General features: G+C 46.9%; 1 protein-coding gene across 4 annotated transcripts in view; it reads right to left on the bottom strand.

The window, feature by feature from the left end:
- The window catches only part of LOC110523956 (guanine nucleotide exchange factor subunit RIC1), a 64,558-nt gene continuing 38,369 nt past the window's right edge, over window positions 1-26,189 (bottom strand). For 2 of the 4 annotated variants that reach the window (XM_036977687.2, XM_036977685.2), the window contains exons 3-27: window positions 23,381-23,460; window positions 18,878-18,976; window positions 17,119-17,261; window positions 16,573-16,709; window positions 16,177-16,268; window positions 15,448-15,536; window positions 14,736-14,880; window positions 14,240-14,450; window positions 13,867-14,097; window positions 13,660-13,698; window positions 13,248-13,448; window positions 12,867-13,027; window positions 12,458-12,596; window positions 11,913-12,020; window positions 9,991-10,119; window positions 9,609-9,773; window positions 9,015-9,305; window positions 8,750-8,893; window positions 8,365-8,523; window positions 7,594-7,730; window positions 6,908-7,203; window positions 6,548-6,763; window positions 5,601-5,778; window positions 5,074-5,262; window positions 1-4,895 (exon numbers count right to left, since the gene is read on the bottom strand). In XM_036977687.2, coding sequence (XP_036833582.2) covers window positions 4,598-4,895; window positions 5,074-5,262; window positions 5,601-5,778; window positions 6,548-6,763; window positions 6,908-7,203; window positions 7,594-7,730; window positions 8,365-8,523; window positions 8,750-8,893; window positions 9,015-9,305; window positions 9,609-9,773; window positions 9,991-10,119; window positions 11,913-12,020; window positions 12,458-12,596; window positions 12,867-13,027; window positions 13,248-13,448; window positions 13,660-13,698; window positions 13,867-14,097; window positions 14,240-14,450; window positions 14,736-14,880; window positions 15,448-15,536; window positions 16,177-16,268; window positions 16,573-16,709; window positions 17,119-17,261; window positions 18,878-18,976; window positions 23,381-23,460 — 4,077 coding nt within the window. In that variant the 3' untranslated portion in view covers window positions 1-4,597. The remainder of the gene's footprint in view (window positions 4,896-5,073; window positions 5,263-5,600; window positions 5,779-6,547; window positions 6,764-6,907; window positions 7,204-7,593; window positions 7,731-8,364; window positions 8,524-8,749; window positions 8,894-9,014; window positions 9,306-9,608; window positions 9,774-9,990; window positions 10,120-11,912; window positions 12,021-12,457; window positions 12,597-12,866; window positions 13,028-13,247; window positions 13,449-13,659; window positions 13,699-13,866; window positions 14,098-14,239; window positions 14,451-14,735; window positions 14,881-15,447; window positions 15,537-16,176; window positions 16,269-16,572; window positions 16,710-17,118; window positions 17,262-18,877; window positions 18,977-23,380; window positions 23,461-26,189) is intronic. The other 2 variants (XM_090235038.1, XM_036977686.2) reach the window with 1 other exon arrangement.

The raw sequence follows: 26,189 nt of genomic DNA, 5'->3' as shown, positions 1-26,189 counted from the left end.
TTTTTTTCTGTTTTTAAAAATAATTTATTGTTCTTTTATGTACAGGAAAAAAATAAAATAGAAAAGAAAAAATTAGTAGAAAAGGCTAATTGTACAAGAAACACTATATACTGTACACTGCATTGAAGATGTCCAACTGTCTGCATGACCCAGGTAATGTGTCATAGATAGGCAATACTTTAAAGTACAATATGAAGTAAAAAGAGTCCTCTTCCACTCAGTATGTCTTTGATCACCTATATTGTGTGTGTATGAACCAGAGATGTTCTTTGTCTGAACACAGTACCGCTGTGTCATGTATGACTGTGCTTTTCCCAGCAGCAAAGACAGACACGCAAAACAATAGGCTTCTCATCATCAGATCAGACAGAAACATGACGTGTATAATCATAATATCCATTTCTATATGATATAGAAAAACAATCTTGAGAACTAACTGAAAAATTGGTTTGAGCGTCAATGGTTGGTTATCTTTCTCATCACAGTGTGTGGGGGGGGGATTCATTGTACATCTTTGCACCTCTACACAAGCACTCATCTTCTCAACAACCTGCACACACCAACCGAAAGCCTCTGAACATTTGTCTTTGGTTAGCCAAGTACTGTACGCGTGTTAGGTAAACTTCACAGTTTGAGAGCAGGCAGCAAAGTAAGCCACTGACTGCTGATACTATACCGTACTGAAAGCAGAGATGGAATATAACTAAGCACATCAATGCTGTGTACAGTCGTCGTGACTGTACAAAGGGATCTTCTTAACGCAGCAGAACAATAAATGAGAATCAGAAGAGAGGCGAAACAGAAAAACCACCATGTACACTACAAACACAGTAAGCTGCAGCAAAAATAATGAGTACAATACAAATAGTTTGGTCTGTATGAGTGACAGAAAAGAGGAGGAGCAGAGAATGCAAATAAAAAGGCTGAAAACTGAAAATAAAAGGATTCAAATAAACATGATAAAGCTGAAACAAAGTAACATTTCAGAATTGCACGATTTAATAGGGATGTACTTACTGTACGTAAGTGGACACCATTGCTGTACTTTCTGTAGTTGTAGGGACCTAATATAATAGAGGAACACAGCCTACACGCACAGTAAGTTAACCAGAACCGGTGTGTTCAGAACACCAGCAGTTGTCTAGAGCAGTGTTGTCCCAATTCCAGTCCTCCAGTATCCCTGGGCCCCTATTCATAAAGCGTCTCAGAGTAGGAGTGCTAGGATCCATTTGGCTTCTCAGATCATAATGTATAAGATTACATGGACAAGGGGGATCTGAGCCTAGATCAGACAATGACGAGACAGCCTATAGGGACGGAGGTCAGAGACCTGACCGTGTGGTGCAAGGGCAACAACTTCTCCGTCAGAGTGGTCAAGACAAAGGAGATGAATGTGGACTACAGGAAAAGGAGGACCGAGCACGCCTCCATTCTCATCGACGGGAATGGAGTGGAGCAGTTTGAGAGCGTCCACGTCACCAACAAATTAACAAGCACACCAAGACAGTTTTGAAGAGGGCATGACAAAACCTATTCCCCCTCAGGAGAATGGAAATATTTGGCATGGGTCCTCAAAAGGTTCTACAGCTGCACCATCGAGAGCATCCTGACAGGTTGCATCACTGCCTGGTATGGCAACTGCTTGGCCTCTGACCGCAAAGCACTACAGAGGGTAATGTGTACGGCCCCAGTACATCACTGGGGCCAAGCTTCTTGCCATCCAGGAGGCAATACCAGGCGGTGTCAGAGGAAGGCCCTAAAAATTGTCAAAGACTCCAGCCACCCTAGTCATAGACTTTTCTCTCCTACTGCACGGAAAGAAGTACCGGAGCGCCAAGTCTAGGTCCAAGAGGCTTCTATAAACAGCTTCTACCACCAAGTCATAAGACTCCTGAACATCTAATCAAATGGCTACCCAGACTATTGGTGCTCCCCCACACATTGACTCCATACCGGAACCCCCTGTATATAGCCTCGCTATTGTTATTCTTACTGCTGCTCTTTAATTATTTGTTACTTTATTTCTTAAAAATGGCTTGTAAGTAAGCATTTCACTGTAAGGTCCACACCTGTTGTATTCGGCGCATGTGACAAATAATATTTGATAGCAGAGTTCCTCAACTCCTCAAGTACCCCCAAACAGCACGCATCTTTGTTGTAGCCCCGGACAAACACACCAGACTCAACTCGGATCCCCCTTGTCCATGTAATCGTATACATTATGATCTGAAAAGCAAAACTACCTAGCACTCCTACTCAGAGACGCGTAACGAACTGAGGCCCAGTTTTAGGAGCTCTTTTCGTGTCAGGCGGTGGGATATGGGTCTAAAGACTCAGATGACTACAGTATGTCGAGGCAAAAGCAATTAAATAGCTCTCCATTAGCTGCTTTGATATAGCCAAAATAAAAACAATTTGAAGAATAATAAAAAAAGACTATTTAGAATAGTAATAACAACACAACCAATAAATAAGAATAACACTCGGCCTCATAAAAGCTGGATTCCATGTGAGGATACTGTACTTTAAGTCAACAAAACAGAATCATTAACAGATGCAATACCACTTGGTCTTTGCAGTTACATCGTACACACACAGCCGCGTCGGAGTTGGAGATTCTCGTAAAGTCATTGTTATCAGTATCACCGCTTGTGATCAAGGTTTTTTACCACGGTGATAACGACCAAGACATTATAGACATTAGAAAGTGAACTCTGGCATATCAATATAAAGTGAATGAACATAGCTTTGTTTCTCCTATGGTTTGCTTCCCATTGAATCCTCCACAGGACCGAAGCCAATTAATTGAGCAATAATGTTTCAATTCTCGAGTACGTGTGTGAAGATGCAGGTCATGATCATCATAATAAATGTGGTTTGTCCTCAGATATGGTTAGATTCTCCTTTCAGGAGACAGTCATGGTTTGTTTGAATTCATTTGAGGGGTGCTTATATTTGTTCTGTTACACACGTTTGAATTGGAAATGTTTTGTTGTTGGCATATCCGAACTCCCCTCGAGTGTCCCGCAGGGAGTGGGGTCACAATCGTATAGCGCAACAGGAGCAATTAGGGTTAAGTGCCTTACTCAAGGGCACAGCAACAGATTTTTATCACCTTGTCGGTTTCCGCTATTCAAACCAGAAACCTTTCGCTTATTGGCCCAAACGCTCTAACCTCGGGGCTACCGGCCCCCCGCCCGGTTGAGGGCTTATCAGGCCCTCGTCCTCAACATCCAGGTCATCACACACACACACAGACACGTCTTCGCTCTTGACCAAGAGCATTCTCGCGCCACAGTCTAGCATCGTAAAAAGGGGACATCATTTCCTAAATGAATGCTATGGATGTTGAAGAACACCTCCACATTATTGATAAAGGTATCATAAAACATCTTTAAAATCCACTGTACACCATGAGGTATGAAAATATGAGAACCCTCCCCTTGCACAACACACGCATCTCGTAAAATGTCCCGGCAACACCGTTCGTGGGTTTCCGGGGCGGTTTCTTGCCAGAAGTACCAAAGTTATACTTGGAACTTACTCCACGGAAAAAGTACAATAGACGTTTGTACAAACGGTGAAAAAATATAAAGGTTTAACAGTTCAGTCCTGTGGAATGGCTGCCAATAAAAGGTTTGTGTTTGACAGGTCTCTCGGGAGAACATTACGGATGCTTTTTGTTCATTGTGCTCTCCCTAACAAGTCGCCACGGTGATCTGACTTGGAATTCGCTCACATCACACAGAAAAGCCAGCCGAGCAGTATACATTTATACCTAGACGGTCACTAAAGCCTAGCCGAGACCACAACACAGACAGCGAGCAATTCTCTGATCTGAAAAGCACATTTTGGTAAAAAGCTAAATTGCAACAAACTGCCTGCTTTGTGCTCGAACACTCCATTCCAGAATAAAGCCTGACGAGCCCAAACTCAGAATCTGCAAAAAAAAACTTGGTCTGTGATCAAATTCTTTAAAAAGGAATACATGGGAAGTAGAATAAACGTAGAGGTTTGAACCACCTGTCGTACAGTATGGATATCTTAGGTGTTTTTGTTTGGGTGCTATGAATTGGCTGTGTCCTGGCAAGCGCTGTTTGCAGTGACTCAAGTCCATAATACTGACACTCAACCCACTCCGCTCACTCAGACCCTGTTCCAGCACCAGGATGGATGAGTACGCGGGCAGGAGAGAAACAAAGACAGAGCTTCCTTGTGTTTCACACCCAAAGTATGGTAACACACAAAAGCCTCACATAAACAAGCATATACTCTCACACAGACACACACACTCATGGTCGATGTAACATATCTGGGTCCACATCAGCCAACAAAACTGGTTCGAGACCCACAATGCAGAGTATTCAGTCTTTGAGGATCCCTTCCTCCTCCTCCTCTTCTTTCTCATCCTGTGTCCCATCACACACCCGCACCACACCCCTTCACCTGCCCAGCAAGGTCAGAGATTAGGACAGGGCTGTAGTCATTAGGGCACACACACCGTAGCAAAAACGTTTTATGTAGTCCCTCCCTGTTTCAGCCCATTTTCTTCCGTTTTGGTGGCTAATGAACACGACCCAGGTCAGGACAGGGCACGTCAGGACAGGGTGCAGTCATACGCCCCCTCGTCCGCCGCCTGCTCCTCCTGCTCCTCTGGAGCTCCTCCGTCCTCTGTCACTAACCCTCCAGGGGGCTCCGAGGGCAGGGCCAGGCCCAAGGGAGCAGGCCCTCTACTGTCCTCCGCCCTGGGGCATCCATGCTGGGGCTCAGTCAGCTTGGAGTTGGGGCTGGAAGCCCCTGGCTGGAAGGCTTCAGGCTGGACCTGCTCCACAGCAGTCTCTATTAGCTTCTGCAGCTGGGGCCGGATCAGGGTCAGGAAGGGTTTATAGCCCAGGCTACAGGGAGGAGGAGAGGAGAGCGAGGGAGCCAGTATTCATAAGAATATTCATAGCCATTTCAAGCATTCATTGAATTTTTGTCATAGACATGGGCACACACGTGCAGCAACAGTTCTCCTAGCTTAGTGAGAGAGAGCGACAGAGATAGAAAGTAAAGAAAGAGGGATAGACTAACCAGTCTGTGGAGGCCCACGCATCGACTCCCAGCAGGCCGGAGCGGATACTTTGGACGGTCTCAGGAGGAACCTCTGGGCTGTCCAGGAAGTTGACCACCTGCTTGATGACCGTGGCCTCTCTCAGGATCAGACCAATCACAACACACCACTCCAGACAGCCCGCCTCCATGAACACATGCAGCAGGTAGCTGAGGACAGAAAGAGATCAGGAATGGTACAGAAGGGGCTGGTTTACCAGACAGATTACACCTAGTCCTACACTAAGAAGCACGTGCAATGGAGATTCTCCTTTTAGAACATTTTAGTCCAAGGATAGGCTTAATCTGTGTCTGGGAAACCTACCCAAGGACACACAAACAAAAGGGTAACAAAATCACACAAGATATACACAAACCCACATATGAAACCAACAAGCAGAATAGGTCACCACAGCCATAAATCTAGCTAGGTCGGGATGGTAGGTGGGGTGAAGGAGTATTTTGTAGCACCTAACAGAGAGGACTGGAGAGGATAACTACGGTCTTACCGTAGCTGGACCTGAGACTTGTGAGGCCCCTTGTTAGCCAGCTCCATGGAGATGTGTTCCAGCTCAGACTGGGTCAGACTCAGAGTGGAGAAGTTCTCATCCACCATGGTCCAGTCTCCATCCACCATGCTGCTGGTCTCTGTCAGGTCTGTGGCCGAACCGATACTGCACTCCTCCGCTGGGGGATAAGGGAAGGGAGGGAAGAGATGACCGGAGAGAATTTAGAAGAAGAGGTAAAGGGATAAGACAGAAAATGAGAGAGCCTGGTAGAGAGAAAGCAAGAGGCAGATGTAGAGAGAAAGCGTGAGAGAGAGAAAGCGCGAGAGAGAGAGAGAGAGAAAGCGCGAGAGAGAGAAAGCGCGAGAGAGAGAAAGAAGAGATGACCGGAGAGAATTTAGAAGAAGAGGTGAAGGGATAAGACAGAAAATGAGAGCCTGGTAGAGAGAAAGCGAGAGGCAGATGTAGAGAGAGAGAGAGGGGGGGAAGAGATGACCGGAGAGAATTTAGAAGAAGAGGTAAAGGGATAAGACAGAAAATGAGAGCCTGGTAGAGAGAAAGCGAGAGATAGATAGATAGATAGATAGATAGATAGATAGATAGATAGATAGAGAGATAGAGAGATAGAGAGATAGAGAGATAGAGAGATAGATAGAGAGATAGAGAGATAGAGAGAGAGAAGAGATGACCGGAGAGAATTTAGAAGAAGAGGTAAAGGGATAAGACAGAAAATGAGAGAGCCTGGTAGAGAGAAAGCGAGAGGGCAGATGTAGAGAGAGAGAGAGAGAGTGAGTGAGAGTGAGATGACCGGAGAGAATTTAGAAGAAGAGGTAAAGGGATAAGAAGACAGAAAATGAGAGAGCCTGGTAGAGAGAAAGCAAGAGGCAGATGTAGAGAGAGGGGGGGGGAGAGATGACAAGTGAATGCTGAAGTAGAGGAGGGCCACCAACTTTTGTTAGTGAGTGGAGAGAGGAAGGCCTCCTGTGTCTGTGGCCCCCCGTGGGAAGAGGATGTGTTCATCTCTTTAGGCTCCGGCCCCAGCGCCCCGAGACCGTCCAGCCAGGTGTGGTTGCTGTTGCGTGCTGAGGCTTGCGGGGGTGCTGTGTCCATGTCACTGTTCAACAGGCTGTCTGCTGACTGGGACTTTAGCAGCCGCTGGCTCAGCACTGGAGGGAGAGAGAAACACACATGCAGGCACTTATCAAGGTTGGCACACTGAACACACTTACAAAGAAATGGGATAGGGGAAGTTGACTGGGGAGACCGACAACCACAGCTGAGGGGAGATGCAGCCACAGTCACACCCTCACCCGTCTTGCGTTGTCCGTCCTTGAAGGGCGAGCTGGTCGAGCACGCTGGGATGACAGGAAACGGCCAGAGGAAGTCCTTATGGAGACACTTCAGCGCCATGACAAAGTCATCGAGCCGCGCTACCCGGGTGCGCTCGCGGCACAGCCAGCCAATCAGCTCGAAGCCCAGCTGGGCGGAGAAACAGCCTAGGTCTTTGAGGCGGACCTGCTCCAGCAGGTGCCGGGCGTGACGCCATAACATCATGTCTATGTACATGTTCTCAGCACAGTCACTGTCCTTACTCCATCGCTCAGACCTAGAGAGAGAGACAGAGAGAGCGACAGAGGACACGTGGAAGAGATGGAAGAGCTATTACAGGTACGATAGGGAAAGGGCCCGGAACACGAATAGCAAATGCCACGAGGGCTGGTCTCAATTCCATCCAATTAATTATGCAAAACAGATAATAGCCCAGTAATTCTTTGTATAAGTACGACATGTTATGTTATCATCATCATTGTTCATTTGAACTTGAGAACTGGAGCCCAGCAGTAGTGGGTCTGTCCGGCTCAGTAGATAGAAGAGAAGGGCTAGTAAACGCCACGGCAGCGTGTTCAATTCCTGCCAGGATCACGCATACGCTCACTGTACTTTAAGTCTTTGAATAAAATCTGTTCAATTGAACGTATTACTATAATAATAGTACCCTTTAGTGGAGGGCCCAGAGGGCATGCTAAAGGTCTTCTGAAGGTTAAACTTCCCAGCAGCGATGCCGTCAGCTGACTGGGACAGACTGATGCTGCGGTTCCTGAAGAACTCGAAGCCTCCCGTCGAACTGGGTTCCTGTTGAGAGGACACATCAACCGGTCACTTATATGGGAAGCATTTAAAACTCCAATCTACTGTTCGAACAATGTGCTCATATTCAGGCGGGACAACTCATCCAGTAAGCCCCTGAAACAACAACATAGCCAGTTTATATCCAATTTATATTTAATTATAAACCGGGTGGTTCGAGCCCTGAATGCTCGACCAGATAATATACCATATGGACATTATACATATATATTTTTTAATAAATGTACTGCTCTAATTATGTTGGTAACCAGTTCATAATAGCAATAAGGCACCTCGGGGGTTTGTGGTACGTGGCCCATAAACCACGGCTAAGCGCTGTATCCAGGCCTTAGCCGCATCGCGTAGCGCATAAGAACAGCCCTTAGCTGTGGTATACTGGCCATATACCACAACCACCCCCGTTGGGCCTTATTGCTTACATAGAGAGAGGTGGATATGAGGCCGTAGCCTTAATAGCAGTCTTTATACAGTATTTTTAGACCATCCCTAATATCATCCCCATAGATTAGTCTAGCCGCTTAGAGATTTAGAGATGATTTAAAGATGTAGAGAGCGCGAGAAGAGACAGCGGTAGAAGACAGAGTAGAAGCAGCGAGCTTGAATTAGTTCTCTCCGATACCTGAGTGGTTGGTGTTGGAGGCGGGGTCTCCATCTCCCCAGAGCCAATGGCCTTGAGGAATCGGATCATGTGACGACAGAGGTCCCACTTGCCCTGCTCCAGAGCCGTGTTGAAGAGCAGCGTAGCGTGCTGCCTGCTCACCGCCGGAACCTCCATGTTCTAGACGCCACAGTTACATTATCCATACACGACACAACTCCACCCCTAAACATTACCCTCACCCCTGCTCCAACGCTCACCATACAGTGGCTCCAATCCTAACCGGAGCTCCAACCCTCACCCTAGCTCCATACCTTAATACCAGTCACATTTCTAAATAATGTGCCTCTGGGATATAGGATAGGAATCTTACAGTGCCATGAGATAGGGTAGTATATGTAGATACCTGCAGTATGATGAGATAGGATGCTGCTGTGTCCAGGTCCTGAGCCATTAGACATTCCTCAAACAGATCCTTGGGGTTGCCCACGGCAGCAAACAGGTAGTTCCACAGGGCGTACTCCGTCTTCCTGGCGCAGTGCACGATGGTCTGGACGAAGAAAATATGAATGAATAAATGAATTAATTCAGTCGAAAATGCACAAGAGTTGCCTCAGCCGAGAACGACAATACTCCTCCATCCACATCGCTCTCCCCCTCCTCCTCCTTACCTGGAGGAACAGGGGGAACTCGGTGATGAACTTGGCCACGGTGGGAAGCAGCGGGTCGGGGATGGGCTCCCGGGAGGTGGCCTCCTCCTCCAGCACCACGTGGACCATGAGCTCCATGACGTGGGGGAAGTAGGGGAGCGCCGCGCAGGACTGGGCCAGGAGCAGGGCCTGCTCTCCCAGGTTACGCACGAGTAGCTGGCGCAGGATGTGGTGGAGGTAGATCTGGGAGGTCCTCTCCACCGTGCAATAAGGGAACGCCACCTCAAGAGGCTCCCGGCCCTCTCTGGGACCCTGCAGAAGAAGACGGTGATTATGTTATTCGCGCAGAGACAGTGATTTGAAAAGTTGTAGAGTGCAAGAGCAGTTCGTAGGCATTAAGAGCCTTGGCACAACGTCAAGAGATGGTATCTAGGATTTGTTATCAGCCCCCCTCTCCCTCGCAGGCCGTCGTAGACCAGGTTCTATTTGCCAACCCCCAACACCAGATACTACTATTACTGTAATAACTACAATATAATACTACTATAATAATACTATATAATTATAATATAATTATAATAATAAATAATAATACTATAATACTAACTACAGTACCTGCAGGCCGTCGTAGAGCACAGTCTCATTAGATGCCCCCAGCACCAGGGCATCTTCAAACAGCACGGCCAGGGGGTAGATGTTGATGTGGAAGGGGAGCATGATGCGCCGGGACAGGAACGAGTGGGGCTTACGGTGGTCCCGCGGGAACAGGGGCAGCCACACCTTTTGAGAGGTACAATGAAACAATCGCGTGGCAGCATCGAATAATATGCTCGGGAACTAACAAGTAGATCGCGAAACACACCGACAAACATCACCCTTCAAATTCCTTCTAATGTAGCCATACGCATGTTTTCTTGTTGCAATTTATAGAAGGATGTGTAGACTTGGACGACAACAACAAGCGTTTCATTTCAATGAGAAGAAGGGGCAGCCACACCTTCATTCCGGCCTCGCCACAGGACAGCCACAGAGCCTCCAGCAGGTGGCGCTTCTTCTTGTTACTGCGACACGTGGTCCACACGTTCTCTACACACTGAGCCAGAACCACGGGCGGACAGAACGGCAGCTAGAAACAGAGAGTGATAGACCGGGTCAGCATACACGCACCACAGTGCATACTGTGGCTGGCGGGTAAGACAATGCTTTAGATGTACACGGACAATGACAGTATCAAGTTTGACAAATTAAAGCAATCAATATATGTATTATGACGAGACAAAGACAACTATTACAGGGGGTGGGGGGGGGGGTGACTTAGTCCGGTCCCAAGTCTGGTTGTGCTGTACAGCATGACAATGACTGTAGGAGTAGGCTATACAGCCTAAACAGTAGGTAGGTGTGTGTGTGTGTGTACAGTACCAGTCAAAAGTTTGGACATATTCCTGGGATTTTCTTTATTTTTGACTATGTTCTACATCGTAGAATAATAGTGAAGACATCAAAACTATGAAATAACACATATGAAATCATGTAGTAAGCAAAAAAAAGTGTTAAACAAATCAAAATATATTTCATATTTGACATTCTTCAAAGCCTTGACAGCTTTGCACAGCTTCGCGAGGAATGCTTTCCCAACAGTCTTGAAGGAGTTCCCATATATGCTGAGCACTTGTGAGTTGCTTTTCCTTCACTCTGCGGTCCAACTCAGCCCAAAACATCTCAATTGGGTTGAGGTCGGGTGATTGTCGAGGCCAGGTCATCTGATGCAGCCCTCCATCACTCTCCTGCTTGGTCAAATAGCCCTTACACAGCCTGGAGGTGTGTGCTAGGTCATTGTCCTGTTGAAAAACAAATGGATAGTCCCACTAAGCGCAAACCAAATGGGATGGCGTATTGCTGCACAATGCTGTGGTAGCCATGCTGGTTAAGTGCGCCTTGAATTCTAAATAAATCACTGAGTGTCACCAGCAAAGCATCCCCACATCACCACACCTCCTCCTCCATGCGTAGTTCATCTCACAAAGACGCAGCAGTTGGAACCAAAAATCTCAAATTTGGACTCATCAGACCAAAGGACAAATTCCCACCGGTCTAATGTCCATTGCTCGTGTTTCTTGGCCCAAGTAAGTCTCTTCTTCTTATTGGTGTCCTCCTGTAGTGGTTTCTTTACAGCAATTCGACCATGAAGGCCTGATTCACACAGTCTCCTCTGAACAGTTGATGTTGAGATGTGTCTGGTACTTGAACTCTGTGAAGCATTTATTTAGGCTGGTAACTGCAGCAGAGGTAACTCCGGCTCTTCCTTTCCTATGGCGGTCCTCAGAGCCAGTTTCATCATAGCGCTTGAAGGTTTTTGCGACTGCACTTGAAGAAACTTTCAAAGTTCTTGACATTTTCCTGATTGACTGACCTTCATGTCTTAAAGTAATGGACTGTAGTTTCTATTTGCTTATTTGAGCTGTTCTTGCCATAATATGGACTTGGTCTTTTACCAAATAGGGATATCTTCTGTATACCACCCCTACCTTGTCACAACACAACTGATTGGCTCAAACGCATGAAGGAAAAAAAAATCCACAAATTAACAAGGCACACCTGTTAATTGAAATGCATTACAGGTGACTACCTCATGAAGCTGGTTGAGAGAATGCCAATAGTGTGCAAAACTGTCAAGGCAAAGGGTGTCTACTTTGAAGAATCAAAAATATATTTTGATTTGTTTAACACGTTTTTTGGTTACTACATGATTCCATGTGTGTTATTTCATAGTTTTGATGTCTTCACTATTATTCTACAATGTAGAAACAATTTAAAATAAAGAAAAACCCTTGAATGAGTAGGTGTCCAAACTTTTGACTGGTACTGTGTGTGTGTGTGTGTGTGTGTGTGTGTGTGTGTGTGTGTGTGTGAGTGACTCACCAGTTTCTTCTGGTCTTCCTTCTCTCGTACCTGTGGTCCAGAACGGTCTCTCTGTAGCATGATGAGTTGGCCAGCCAGGTTCAGCATGATGCTCTCTGCCATACAGGCCTAGTACAGCGACACAAATTAGTACTATTCACATTTTAACAACTTAGCAGACATTTACCCAGAGTGATTCACAAATCAGTGCATTCACTAAAGTAGGTTTAAAAGACATCGCAATCAGCACAAATTAAAACTCTGTTCAAAATAGCTGCAAAATAAGGGCTCTCCAACCCCTTGTTCCTGGAGATCTACCCCCCTTGTAGGTTTTTGGCTCCAACCCCAGCTCTAACTAACCTGATTCAGCTCATCAACCAGCTGGTTATTAGAATCAGATGCGCTCGATTAGGGTTGGAGTGAAAACCTACAGGACGGTAGCTCTCCAGGAACAAGGGGTTGGAGAAAAGCGCTAGGAGCATGAGGGGGGGGGGGGGGGGAGCCACGCTGATGTCTGAAGAGACCAAGTTTTTGATGGGATTTCATGTGTGTATTGAAACCAGTACCTGCTGTGGGGCTTTAAGCGCGATGCCGGTCTCTGTGCGCACCGAGGTGAGGGTGACAGACACCACCAGGGCAGGATGGGGGATGTAGCGGGACATGGACACCTCCTGAAGCAGCTCAACACAGGCTGACGGGTTGGGCCTTCAGAGAAAGACAACACAGCATTGATTGGACAGGTCCTTTGTAAAGCCCCCCCCCCCCCCCCGAGTTAAAGCCCCAACCAATGGCATGTGATAAGTATTATAGGAAAGAAACACTATTGATTATCATCCGTGACCTCTGTCAGGTGATCTTCCCCACCGGTCTTGTCCTGCCTGCTAATAAATGTGTGTGAGAGTTTTTAAAAAGTTTTTTTTGTATGAGTGGGTGTGCATGCCTGTGCCTGTCCTAAGCATGTTCGTCTCTCCCTACCCGTCGTGCCTCCTCTCGATGCTGTAGAGGAAGATGGAGCAGTCTGCTCTGAAGAGGACTATCAGGTCTCTGAACACGTTGAGCAGCAGGGTGTCAGAGTGCAGCTTGGTGACGGAGGCGAAGGCATTGTCCAGGTTGGACGACCGGAGGTACAGACGCAGCTACACCGGGAGGGGAGAAACGGCGGGGGAGGAAAGAAAGTACCGCTGTTCACTTTGTCCGTCCATCGAAGTGACCAGTCAAACGGAGCTCATCAGCTCGTCGTGAGCAAACCATCATACATTCTCAATCCATTTGTCCATTGACCCATACATGTTCAGAACAGGGTGGTGTAAAATGTATTGTTCCTGAACGTTAGTTATCGGTGTTATGCCGTCTTACCTCTTCTTGCCGGTCGGTGAAATTGTAACAGGCAACAACGACAAAGTCGTTCCACCAGGCCAGCCCCCCTGTCACGGTCATGTTCTGCTCCTGAGTGATGTTCCCAAACAGCTTCCATTTCCTGGTGGACATGGAGTAATGTGCAAAGCCACGTCTCCCTGCCACCGCTATGCACTGGCCTGCTGTGTCTATGGCTGCAAACTATATAGACACACACACACACACACGCACCTCTCATGCATTAGAAGCCATAGATATAGCAGGCTAAGTGCGCATGACGACATTGGGTATCTGGAAAAACTGCATTCTTTTGACAACTCAGGTTAACATGGTTTGATATAGCCACACACACACACACTGAATACTTATCCCTAAAGGACAGACGTAGAAGTATTTCCCCACACCGACTCACCCGTATAGGCCAATTACTCTCTAGGTATGTGCTGTGAATCTACGACAGAGGGGGGAAAAACACAGGATAGTTTGACTGACAGGATGCCAAACATCATTTCTAACTTGTCAAGCTTCACGTCAACATATCAAAGCGACATCTGAATGGGTAGCTGAAGGACAATAACGCTTCCTGAATTCAAAATGAATTAAGTTTATGAGGTTGTACCTGGACCACGTGCCAGTGCTTGTGTCCCAGTAAAGTGCTGAGTCCCTGAGAGATGGAGTTGGGTGAGGGGGCGGAGCGATGGTGAAGGGGGCTGCCCTCCAGGCCATGGGCGAGGTTATGGGGGTGAGGGGTGTGAGGGCCATCGGAGCTGCTGGATGGGACCTGGGTGGGGTCACCACAGGTCAGGTACAGACGGTCTTCCCCATGTAGTAAAACCTGCTCCTGGTTACTCTGGGAGGGACAGACAACAGGGAATCAACAACAACAAAAAACAATGTTTGCAACATATCAGTATTCTACATGAAAGTGCCCAGCAAGCAAAATTGGTTGGTGTCAGGAACGTGTGCATTGACGCCATTGTCCATAAGCTCACCGTGCAGGGGTTAACGGTGAGGGCGCTTTTGATGAAGTGGAACTGCAGTATCCCCGCCTGCTTGGTCTGGGTAGGAGGTGGAGCCTCCTCCATGTTCTCTACAAGCTCCGCTTCCTCTCTACTGGTGATGACCCACAGGTGGTAGCCTTCCGCTCCCCAGCACATAGAGCTGATCTTTATAGGATCTTTCTTAGTGCCGTCTGACCGATACCTGGGGTTGAGACCGTAGTCATAGAGAAGGGTTTATAATAGACACAATTGCAAGGAGAAAAAGAGAAGATTTTGCACAGTTTTTTGTTGTTGTCCCGTTCGGGATGAAGCCAGCTCAACCTATACTGTATGAGAGCACGCAGTCTGCACCATAGAGCGTAGCTGACAAGACGACGGCGATGTGAATTGTACTACGGCTGCGGGATTCCTGGGAAGGGGGAGGAGGAAAATGAAGACCAACAGAGGAGGAAGAATAACGAAGAAAGACCGTCGTCTTGTCACTCACGCAAAGTCCTCCCCGAGTGTACAGATGAGGTGTGCTCCGAACACACTCCATAAAGACAGCCCGCCGCACTCCCAGGTCACCATGGCAACGCTGTAGTCGGGGGACCAGCGGATCAGCTTCACCGAGCCGGTCTTGTTCCACACGTCTGAGGGAGATTTGATACAGACACGGCGACCGGTCAGACAGAAATCTTTACAGTAATACAGTCGAGTCAATTCCATTTAGTCAATTCATTTCAATTGAGGAAAACTAGAATAGGAATATGGTTTACTTCCCGAATTGACCACAACCCTGCTTTTACAGTACTATGGTTTCTTCGGTTTAACCGTGCACTCGTCAACAACAGAGACAACACAGCGCCGTGTAAAATAAACATCCCTGTGATGTCATCTAGCTCAGGGTTATTTAAAAATGTCAATAGGATTTTACACGGCGCTGTACTTTCATACCACCCACTACCACTAGGGGGCATGAGTGTACCATAAAACAAACCAATGGCTCTGCATGGCTGATGTGTTGAGGGGGAACTACTCCATAGAATCACTTGCACTTTCGAGTCAAAACGAAAACCAGCACTATAAAGAGGCATCATGTGATACCATTCAGTGTAAAAAACCTGACGGGGTGGACTAGTTTGTATAAAAAAAGGGTACTTTCATCCGTCAACACTAAACGGGAGCGTGAGCTGGTGGTCAGTCAGAGACAGACGTACCGGGGAAGTGTTTTGGGGTGAGCTCCAGCTTGTGGGAGAGCTGCATGGATCCTGTGGTGGTGTCAATCATGTACACCAATACTGAGCCACTGGAACAGAGACAGAGAGAGAGAGACGAATGTTAATAATTACTCATTACTCTTTCTTCTCAGGTAACATTGTGCTTTGGCAATATGTGCCAGCAAATTGAAATTCACAAACACAGTCAGGGGATTCAATACATGAATAAATAACGCTGACCCATCAGAAGTAGGCATATTACATAACAGCCGCTTGTGCAGTCAAGTTCATGTCAATCTTGTTTAGTACAGAGTACCAGCAATGAATTAGCCGACACTTCCTAAATGAAAAACAAAACAAAAAAAACGCTGAAATAATGAGCAGGCATTTAATGAACGGAAAGGGTGCGGAATCCCACAGCCGGTGATTGACTCATTATCTACTGCCACTCAGGGTCTCTCTGCTGAACTCATCACTGCAGGTCAGCGTGTGTGTGCAAAACAAGCCGCTGTCGGTCTTTGTGATTGGTGTGTGTTTGACAAGCGTTTCTCACCGATTGTGCAATCTGCCAGCTTGTGTGTGTTCTCACACACACACACACACACACACACACACCCCCCTCCTGCTTAACTGAATTAACAGTGGGACCATGGGTTCTCTTGATTGTGTCATTTGCATTCCAGGAAGTGGCTACAGAGGCTTGTACTGATGCCAGCAGGACACACGTACCTGGCACAACCAAACGCCATCAGCCTGTACTTATTGTTGACCGCCACACACGTGCCGTCTGTTACGTCTGCTGCCCAGACGCCCTGCAGCTGCTGGGGGAGACAAGAGACAGTCCAATAGATCACCGTACGTCACTCCCGACACACAAACACACACGCGCGCGGACGCGCAGGCAGACACTCGCCTCCGCCTTTCACTCCACCCCCATTTTTCATCGACCCTTGACAGTCACGCTTAACATGACTTACAGAACACGGCTGCGTTGTGTGCGTCTCCGCAGCAAAAACACACACACACCCCAACACAACACTTCCCCCACCGTTCTTATGAGTCCTAGCCTGTCAATCGTCAAGCGCCACAGCAAATCACACACACACACAGACTTCTTTCTCTTACTTCCGCGGTAAACCTGCTGGCTACAGGACTGATGAATCCCAGCCTCCCGTCGTCAAGCACCACAGCAAAGCCATCCAGAGTCACACAGTACTCCATGTCTCTGATGTACAGCCCCTCCAGATCCAGAGACGGACCACCTGCACGAGCAAATAAAACGCATGAAGAAACACATTGCACATACATGACTTCAGGCCTACGCAGGGACGACACTTAGGCTGCGTTTACACCGGCAGCCCAACTCATTTTTTCCCCCCACCAATTGGACTTTTGACCAATCAAATCAGCTCTGGAATAGATCTGATGTGCAACGATTTTGATGGGATGGGTGAAAAGACCAATGAGTGGGGGAAAAAGATCTGAATTGGGCTCCCAGTTAGACACAATCCCTATGAGGTCTGGGGAGAGGATGGTGTCGATTGAGCCCGACTGCAAAACGCACACATGGGTAGAGGTTCAGGTTAGTTGAGAGGGATCGGTAAGGGCTAGGTGGGGTGGGTACAGGTAGGCGAGGTAGGAAGAGGGTGGTGTATAGTGAGTGTGACTGACCGCGTGCTGACTGTAGGTCCAGGGAGAAGGGGACGGTGCAGAGACTGATAGCCTTCCGGCCATTGCTGACTCCGTCCCAGTGGAGGATGTGGAGGTAGCCATCAGCTGTAGACACCAACAAGTCCTCCTGAAGAGACTTAATACTGGGGGGGAGAGAGAGAGAGAGAGAGCGTGAGAGAGAGAGAGGTGGGGTGCTTAGCTAGTGTTTACTGGATGCCCGGCTGTGCGCACATCTATTCCTAGTACCAGGCTTTAGTGTCTCCAACACAACAACAAGAAAGAGAGCGAGAGAGAATGCACTGGGGGATGTTCAAGCAGCCCACAGAGGATCTGAGAGGAAGGCCGCGAAACAATGATTACGGCAGCAGATCAGAAGCACCCAGCACCTCTCCTGCAGTCACTCAGACACCTTAACGGCGTCCTTCAAATAAACGCTCCTGCTCATTGTTATGCCTGAAGCGCAGCGAGAAAGATGTAGTGAGAGAGCGAGTACGTAACAAATTCAGAGGGAGAGGGCGCGCGCAACAGAAATGAGTAGAAAATAGAGAGAGAGAGAGAGAGAGAGAGAGAGCATGCGACAGAAAATTGAAGTTGGATAAAAGGAAGAGTGACAGATAGAAGATAGACAGATGAAGAGAAAGAGAAGTGGGGAGATGCTGAGGGACCCGGCTGGAATGTGTGGCCCCAGTGTTCTCAGATGGTCTGTGAGTACCGAGGACTACCCGATAGCCTAAACTCAGTAATCTGACTGCGGTCTGGCTTCATCTCTCCAGAGCAGAATGGGGGCATTCTAGAGCCAACAGCCACCAGGACTCTCTGGAGAATGGGTCTTCTCAAGCAAAAAGGACAATACTGGAGCTTAGCTGCTCTGCTCAGTTCACCCCAGGCATGCAGCTCTAAAGCCAGGCTACTGGCAGGATGGACACACGCAGAAACACACGCTGAGACACACAGACACGCACGCAGAGACGCACAGACACGCACGCAGAGACGCACGCAGAGACGCACACAGAGACGCACGCAGAGACGCAGACGCACGCAGAGACGCACGCAGAGACGCAGACACGCACGCAGAGATGCCCCCGCGCACAGACACCCCCACGCAGAGACGTGCGCAGAGACACGCGCAGAGACACGCCCCCACGTGCAGACAGAGACACGCCCCCACGCGCAGACAGAGACACGCCCCCACGCGCAGACAGAGACACGCCCCCACGCGCAGACAGAGAGTCACGCAGACAGAGAGTCACGCAGCCAGAGACACGCCCCCCCGCGCAGACAGAGACGCCCCCCCGCGCAGACAGAGAGACACCCCCCCCGCGCAGCCAGAGACACACCCCCACGCACAGACAGAGAGACACCCCCATGCACAGACAGAGAAAGGAAACGCAAGGATGATAGATCTTTAATGTCCTACTGAAGTCCACAGGGACTAGAGGAAGAATGTGCGAAGCCATACGCAGTTAAATAATTTGCCGCAGTCAAATTGACAAATTGGTTTGGGAGGAGGAGGAAATCTCTTCAGCACAAAATGTACACAGTGGCTGAAGTACGTACCATGCACCAGTCCAGAATGTAAAACAACATTTTTGTTTACTTGCATACTAAACACACTTCAGTGTCCAGTATGAGTTCCAGCGTGTGTATGTGTGTGTGTGTGTGTGTGCGTGCATGTATGTATGCATGCATGTATGTTTCCGTATTTAGGTGTGTACACGTTGGGGTTTGTATACTGTGTGTGTGAGACACACTGTAGTACCTGGTGATGGGAGCCTCCAGATCTATGGGTCTCTTCATCTCCAGGCTGAGAGCGGGGGCACACTGCTCTTCTGGGGTGACCTTGACACGCGGACTCCCTCTAAAACACACACACAAACAAAAATATCAAAATTCACAGTACCTTATCAAGTCTAAATCAAAAAGGCAAAAAAGCCTGGGTTAGTCAACAAGGTCGTTCTAGGATCTAGGCAATAATGACACTTAACCGCAGCAGTCAGACAGCAGGTTGGGTCTAGTGCATCCTTCCAGACTGGAGTGATTCCATAAGACACCAGGACAACAACAAAAACAAGGAAATACCATGATTTCGGTGATTTTCACAAAATTGTATCCCTGTCCTTTGAACACTCCTGCTGTGTTCCGGTTGAATTGGACACATGTAAAAGTTTGTCATAAGGTTCCATGACGTTGTCCACACAGGGCATCTGAACACACAGAATACATTTTGATGATTCTCATTACATTTTGGGTGTTATATTTAACTTTTGTACAGCTGTAATGTTCCCAGTCAACAATGACCGGTCAATAGAAATGAATGGGTGAGACTACAATTAGTGTATAAAATTGAGTTCAAGCACATGCCCATTCATCAGATGGACACACTTCCTCTCCCAGACCCCCACATGCATGTATGTTTGAGAGCACACACACACACCTCACTCCCTTTCTTGGCTTCCATGGCAACCCCCACAGAAACTTTCCCCCAATTAGAATCTCACAAACAATCGCAACATTGTTTCAATAATATATATAACTTTTCTAGCAGCTCTGGGACATATAGATTGTTTTTAAGGCCTTGCTCACAACTCATTCTGTGGCAATTATTCAGACTGCAGCTGTTTAAATACTCTGAAGTAACCATTCTAACAACCTAAGACTTTGATCTCTGGTGGACAAACCAGAGGTTCTCTGTCGACTGACTATCCAGCAGAAGGACCGTCAATCGCAGAGGGACAACAAAAACGCAGACACTTGTAAATATGTCAATTGGAATATCTTTTCAAATGAGCGGTTGTTCATGTTCAAAGTATTAGCAATGAGTGTAGTTATCCTCTATGAGTTAACTGCTTGAGTGGTCCCCACCCCATTTCCTTTGTCTACCAAGGAGTCATTTCGGATTTCATCTGCTAGGAACTTTTTCTTTGTATCATGTAGTAACCAATGTATGACCTATTTGTGTGTGTGTTTACGTAATTCTGTGATTGATTAAGTGTGTTAAATAATCAAGCCAATTTGTATATCGCTTATTCATGATTCTATGCTAGGGTTCGTGCAGATATCCAATGGTTTGCGGCATCCAGTAATGAGACTGATGAGGTAAAATTCATTAATACGCAACTGTTTTGATAAGATATGAGTTATATTCGGGAAATTGAAATATGTTCACATGGTGCCCTGACTTCCTAGTTAAAGTTACAGGATTAGTTTCATCGTGCAATTAAAATTACACAGAGAATAATTGATTTGATAATATACAGTCTTCACATTTGATGATAGTCAACGATAACAGTGTCCTGGAGGGCAGGTAGTTTGCCCCCGGTGATGCGTTGTGCAGACCGCACCACCCTCTGGAGAGCCTTGCAGTTGAGGGCGGTGCCGTACCAGGCAGTGATACAGCCTGACAAGATACACTCAACTGTGCACCTGTAAATGTTTTGTGAAGGTTTTAGGTGAGAAGCCAAATTTCTTGCGGGTGGACCATTTCAGTTTGTCTGATGTGTATGCCGAGGTACTTGAAACTTTCCACCTTCTTCACTACTGTCCCGATGTAGATACGGGGTGCTCCCTCTGCTGTTTCCTGAAGTCCACGATCATCTCCTTTGTTTTGTTGACGTTGAGTGGAGGGTTGTTTTCCTGACACTACACTCTCAGGGTCCTCACCTCCTCCATGTAGGCTGTCTCGTTGTTGTTGGTAATGAAGCCCACTACTGTTGGATTATCTGCAAACTTTATGACAGTTGGAGATGTGCATGGCCACGCAGTCATGGGTGAACAGGGTGTACAGGAGGGGGCTGAGCACGCACCCTTGTGGTGACCCAGTGTTGAGGGTCAGCGAAGTGGAGATGTTTCCTACCTTCACCACCTGGGGGCGGCCCTCATAGTACAGGGCCCAAGTCACACAGGGTGGGGTTGGGACCCAGGGCCTCCAGCTTAATGATGAGCTTGGATGGTACTATGGTGATGAATGTTGAGCTGTAGTCAGTGAACAGTCCTTGTTAGTGGGCCGCGATGGTGGCACTGTATTATCCTCAAAGCAGGCAAAGGTGTTTATTTTGTCTGGAAGCAAGACGGTGTCCATGACATGGCTGGTTTTCTTTTTGTAGTGCGGGATTGCGCAAATGCCGCTATCCATCCACGGTTTCTGGTTAGGTTAGGTTTTAATAGTCACAGTGGGTACAACATCTCCAATGCACTTCCTCAAACTCACTCACCGAGTCAGCGTATAGATCAATGTTTTTCTGAGGCTGCCCGGAACATTTCCCAGTCCACGTGATCAAAACAATCTTGAAGGGTGGATTCCGATTGGTCAGACCAGCTTTGAATATTCTAGTCACAGGTACATCCTGTGATGTAGCACGTGATCAAAACAATCTTGAAGGGTGGATTCCGATTGGTCAGACCAGCGTTGAATATTCTAGTCACAGGTACATCCTGTGATGTAGCCGGGAAGAAGTATTGGATATAGATTTTATGGGGTAACAATGTAAGAAATAATACAGAAATTAAAATAAAAAAATACTGCAAGGACTCGAAGCAAGGCGACTCCGTCGGCGCCATCTTGCTAACGGAAGCTAATGTTTTAATCAATTTTAATCAATGTTGCAGAAATGTTTTGGTACTCTTCCACAGATCTGTGCCTCGACACAATCCTTTTATTTATTTTACCTTTATTTAACCAGGCAAGTCAGTTAAGAACAAATTCTTATTTTCAATGACGGCCTAGGAACAGTGGGTTAACTGCCTGTTCAGGGGCAGAACGACAGATTTGTACCTTGTCAGCTCGGGGATTTGAACTTGCAACCTTCCGGTTACTAGTCCAATGCTCTAACCACTAGGCTACCCTGCCGCTGTCTTAGATTGTGTCGAGGCGGACAATTCTTTCGACCACATGGCTTGGCTTTTTCTCTGACATGCACTGTCAACTGTGGAACCTTATATATAGAGAGGTGTGTGCCTTTCTAAATCATGTCAATCAATTGAATTTACCACAGGTGGACTTCAATCAAGTTGTAGAAACATGGCAATGATGATCAATGGAAACAGGATGCACCTGAGCTCAATTTCGAGTCTCATAGCAAAAGGGTCTGAATACTTATGTAAATAAGCCATTTCTGTTTTTATTTTGTCTATTATGGGCTATTGTGTGTAGATTGATCAGGGGAAAAACAATTTCATACATTTTAGAACAAGGCTGTAATGTAACAAAATGTGGGGGGAAAAACAAGCGGTCGGAATAATTTCTGAATGCACTATATATACACTGTGTGTGTGTACATGGACATTTTAGTCATTTAGCACTCTTATCCAAAGCGACTTACAGGAGCAATTAGGGTTAAGTGCCTTGCTCAAGGGTACATCGACAGATGGCCCAACCTCTTAAACGTATATAAACTGTACACACACACACACATAATACACTATGGGCATATCAAAGTTCCAGAGTGGGATCTCTGCTACTTTTAGATTCATGATCCAATTTGTAAGAATTACCAACAGAGTGAATGTGAAAATGGATTCAAAATGGTCGACCTCTGCTGGTGATTTGCAGGATGTGCAATAATACAAGTAAAAGGAGGGCTATGATTGGTTACATTGCCAATATCTCTGTATACAATAGGCCACCAATTTAAATGACTGGGCTCCCTGTGGAGCTCAGAGTGGTCCCTCACTGAGAGACCTGGCTGTGGTGATGACACACCCCTGTGCCCTGTGTTATAACAGTGGGAGGGTTCAGCATATGACTGGTGAAGAACACATTGTACAGTCATCCACAGCAATAATTGTTCATCTAATTAGTCCTGACATTTGCCAAGGCCTTCGACGTGCAATGATGCCCTGAACTATAGCCTTTTCCTCGGGCCCACTGACTGGTACACTCATTATTACATTGTGTAGACAGCACACCCAGTTGGGTTTGTGTTAAACACTCAGTGACTGAGCATTGCCTGCTCGAGTACAACATTGACCTTTGTGGCTAAACTTTGAACTCTAGTCCAGTCCTAAACTACAGCCTATTGCTCAGACCTACTGGTAAATGAATTGTGATAACATGCCATGTGTCGACACACAGTGGGGTTTGTCCTAAGCTATGAGTGATTGAGCATTGTTGGTCTTTGTAGCTAGCTTCAAAATTCCACATTTAACCCCTTCCTTCCCCAGCAGGTCCTTGCCCTGTTGCAGTTGACCTTTGTTGTTGTACTTTGAACGTCAACATTTGACTCTGGGGGGGAGGAGAACAGGAAGGAAAGAGTTGAGTACTCACTTGGGATAGACTGGCTCATAAAGATACTTGTCCTCTCCTCCTCCCACCACGTCAAACATGAGGATGTAGCCATTGGCAGCCTGCAGGGAGAGAGAGGGAGGGGGGGGGGGGGGAAGAGAGCGGAAAAGAGACACATTATTCATGAGTAAGGTGTGGCCTTGGTCATGCTTGAAATCCACCCTGATCCATCAGAGAGGAACTGTGGTTTGGTGTGTTATTACATCCAGCCTGCTGTATACAGAAAACATCTCTCTCCATCCCCAGCCACCACTGTTCAGACCTGTCATTATTATCAGATAGGCGAGGGAGCGCTCCTTTTCAGCCCCTCTGGCCTTGCTTGCCTGTCTTGCAAGGGCAGTCGAGACAGGAAAATACTTCAGACCAGAGAAAGTTTAACCTAGAATAAGGGGAGTTTTTTTTCCTAACAAGCCTCGGGGCATCAAGGTGCACAGTAAATAGAGATAGGCCTATACACGCCTAAATGCACACACTTTTAATTTCATGTTTAACAGTTGCCCAGTTCCTGACTTGCCTGTTCATTTGCACACCACAAGTTCACAAAAAGACGCTCGCAGTAACTTGAGCCTGAAGTCCGAGACTTGAGCGACACGTGATACCGTCAGTCAGTCAGTGAATGGCATATCATTTGCGTGGTTTCGCAGTGCCCGGCACTCACTGAACTAACGTTGTAGCCTAACCTCAAGTAACCCCAAACAGTCAAAGGGTACTTGGAGTACCCCGACATTTCCACACAGTGTGGCAACCAAAATGGCGTGCCACGTACTAACGAAATATAATGAGGTGAGAAATTTGACTCATTCCCCACAGGCAACACCAGCTGGAGCAATAAGTAGGCTAGAGTACTATAAAACCAGAGACAGAGAGAGAAAGAAAGAGATCTGTAGCCAAACTGGGCTCTGTTATAGTCATTAAGGCTGGATTAGCAGACACATGGCTCTTGGCCTACTCTTAAAAACAAACAACCCTTCAATATGACACTCATTTCACAGACTGTTGGTCATTCAATGTGTCAACCTCTAGAACTGAAAAAGGAACAGCTGTTTATGACAGGAAAAAAACAACCAAAAAGTCAAATTTCTTATGATCGAAATGAAGGACCGTATTTCATGTACAGCTTACCACAGAAGCATACAGATATCTAAATCATCTAATGTTAGTCTTGCTAAAGCTTTTCCGTGTATACAATTGACAAAAAAAAACTCTTAGATGAGTTTTTGAGCATTTCTTTCCACGGCCAAAAACAGCTCAACTTAGACTAGGGTGTATCTAGATCTGTAGATCAGATCTGTTCGTGCCATTTTGCCAACTCCTACAGTCATCATTGTTAACGACTGTTGGCAGGACATCATCGATCTGGGACCAGACTAAGGAGCATCCAATAAAGAAACCCAAACAACAACAGAGCCATACAATTACACACCAGTCTCCATGGAGATGTGGGGGAGGAAGTAAAACTCAGGAAGTTAAGCTAGTTCCATAATTAAACATGACATTTCAGTAAAAGCCTGGTTGGAGTAAGTGATTTAGTGACACTAGCAATGCTAGAGGCAAAGCTGTTATGAAAGAAAAGCTAGAGAAATTCTTTGGAAAAATAACTATTGAAAAGGAAAGAACTGTCCATGACAACAAACAGAGCAGCCAGAGTCCATGTAGCTTTGATCTGGTGTGTGGCAGAAACAAAGCCAAGCATTACTCAGAGAGCAGAGCAATAAGAGACTGAAAATAGAGTCTGGGCTGGAAAATGGAGAGAGCGAGAGAGTATAGAAGAGGAGAGAGAAAGAGATAGCTACACACTACATGGCCAAAAGTATGTGGACATCCCTTCAAATGAGTGGAATTGGCTATTTCAGCCACACCGGTTGCTGACAAGTGTATATAAATCGAGCACACAGCCATGCAACCTCCATAGACAAACATTGTCAGTAGAATAGCCTTACTGGAGAACTCAGTGATTTCAACATGGCACCGTCATATGAAGCCACCGTACCCAACAAGTTAGTTTGTCAAATTTCTGCCCTGCTAGAGCGGCCCCGGTCAACTGTAAATGTTGTTATTATGAAGTGGAAAAGTATAGGAGCAACAAAGGCTCAGCTGCGAAGTGGTAGGCCACACAAGCTCACAGAACAGGACCGCCAAGTGATGAAGAACGTAAAAATTGTTGCAACACTTTACTACCGAGTTCCAAACTGCCTCTGGAAGCAACATAAGCACAAGAACTGTTCGTCGGGAGCTTCATGAAATGGGTTTCCATGGCCGAGCAGCCGCACACAGGCCTAAGATCACCATGTGCAATGCCAAGCGTTGGCCGGTGTGCTTTATAGCTCGCCGCCATTGAACTCCGGAGCAGTGGAAACGCATTCTCTGGAGTGCTGAATCAAGCTTCATCTGGCAGTCTGACGGACAAATCTGGGTTTGACAGGATACCAGGAGAACGCTACCTGCCCAAACGCATAATGCCAACTGTCAAGTTTGGTGGAAGAGGAATAATGCTCTGGGGATTTTTTGTGGTTCAGGCCCTTTAGTTCTAGTGAAGGGAAATCTTAACGCTACATCATACAATGACATTCTCGACGACTGTGCTCCCAACTTTGTGGCAACAGTTTGGGGATGGCCCTTTCCTGTATGACAATGCCCCGTCACAAAGAGAAGACCATACAGAAATGGTTTGTCGAGATCGGTGTGGAAGAACTTGACTGGCCTTCACAGTGCCCCGACCTCAACCCCATCAAATACCTTTGAGATTAATTGTAACACTGACTGCGAGCCTGGCCTAATCGCACATCAGTGC

The sequence above is a fragment of the Oncorhynchus mykiss genome, chromosome 5, assembly GCF_057628025.1.
Source record: "Oncorhynchus mykiss isolate SJ-2025 chromosome 5, ASM5762802v1, whole genome shotgun sequence".
NCBI lineage: Eukaryota > Metazoa > Chordata > Actinopteri > Salmoniformes > Salmonidae > Oncorhynchus > Oncorhynchus mykiss.
The sequence above is the reverse complement of the archived record's forward strand: the minus strand, read 5'-3'. Positions and strand labels throughout refer to the sequence as shown.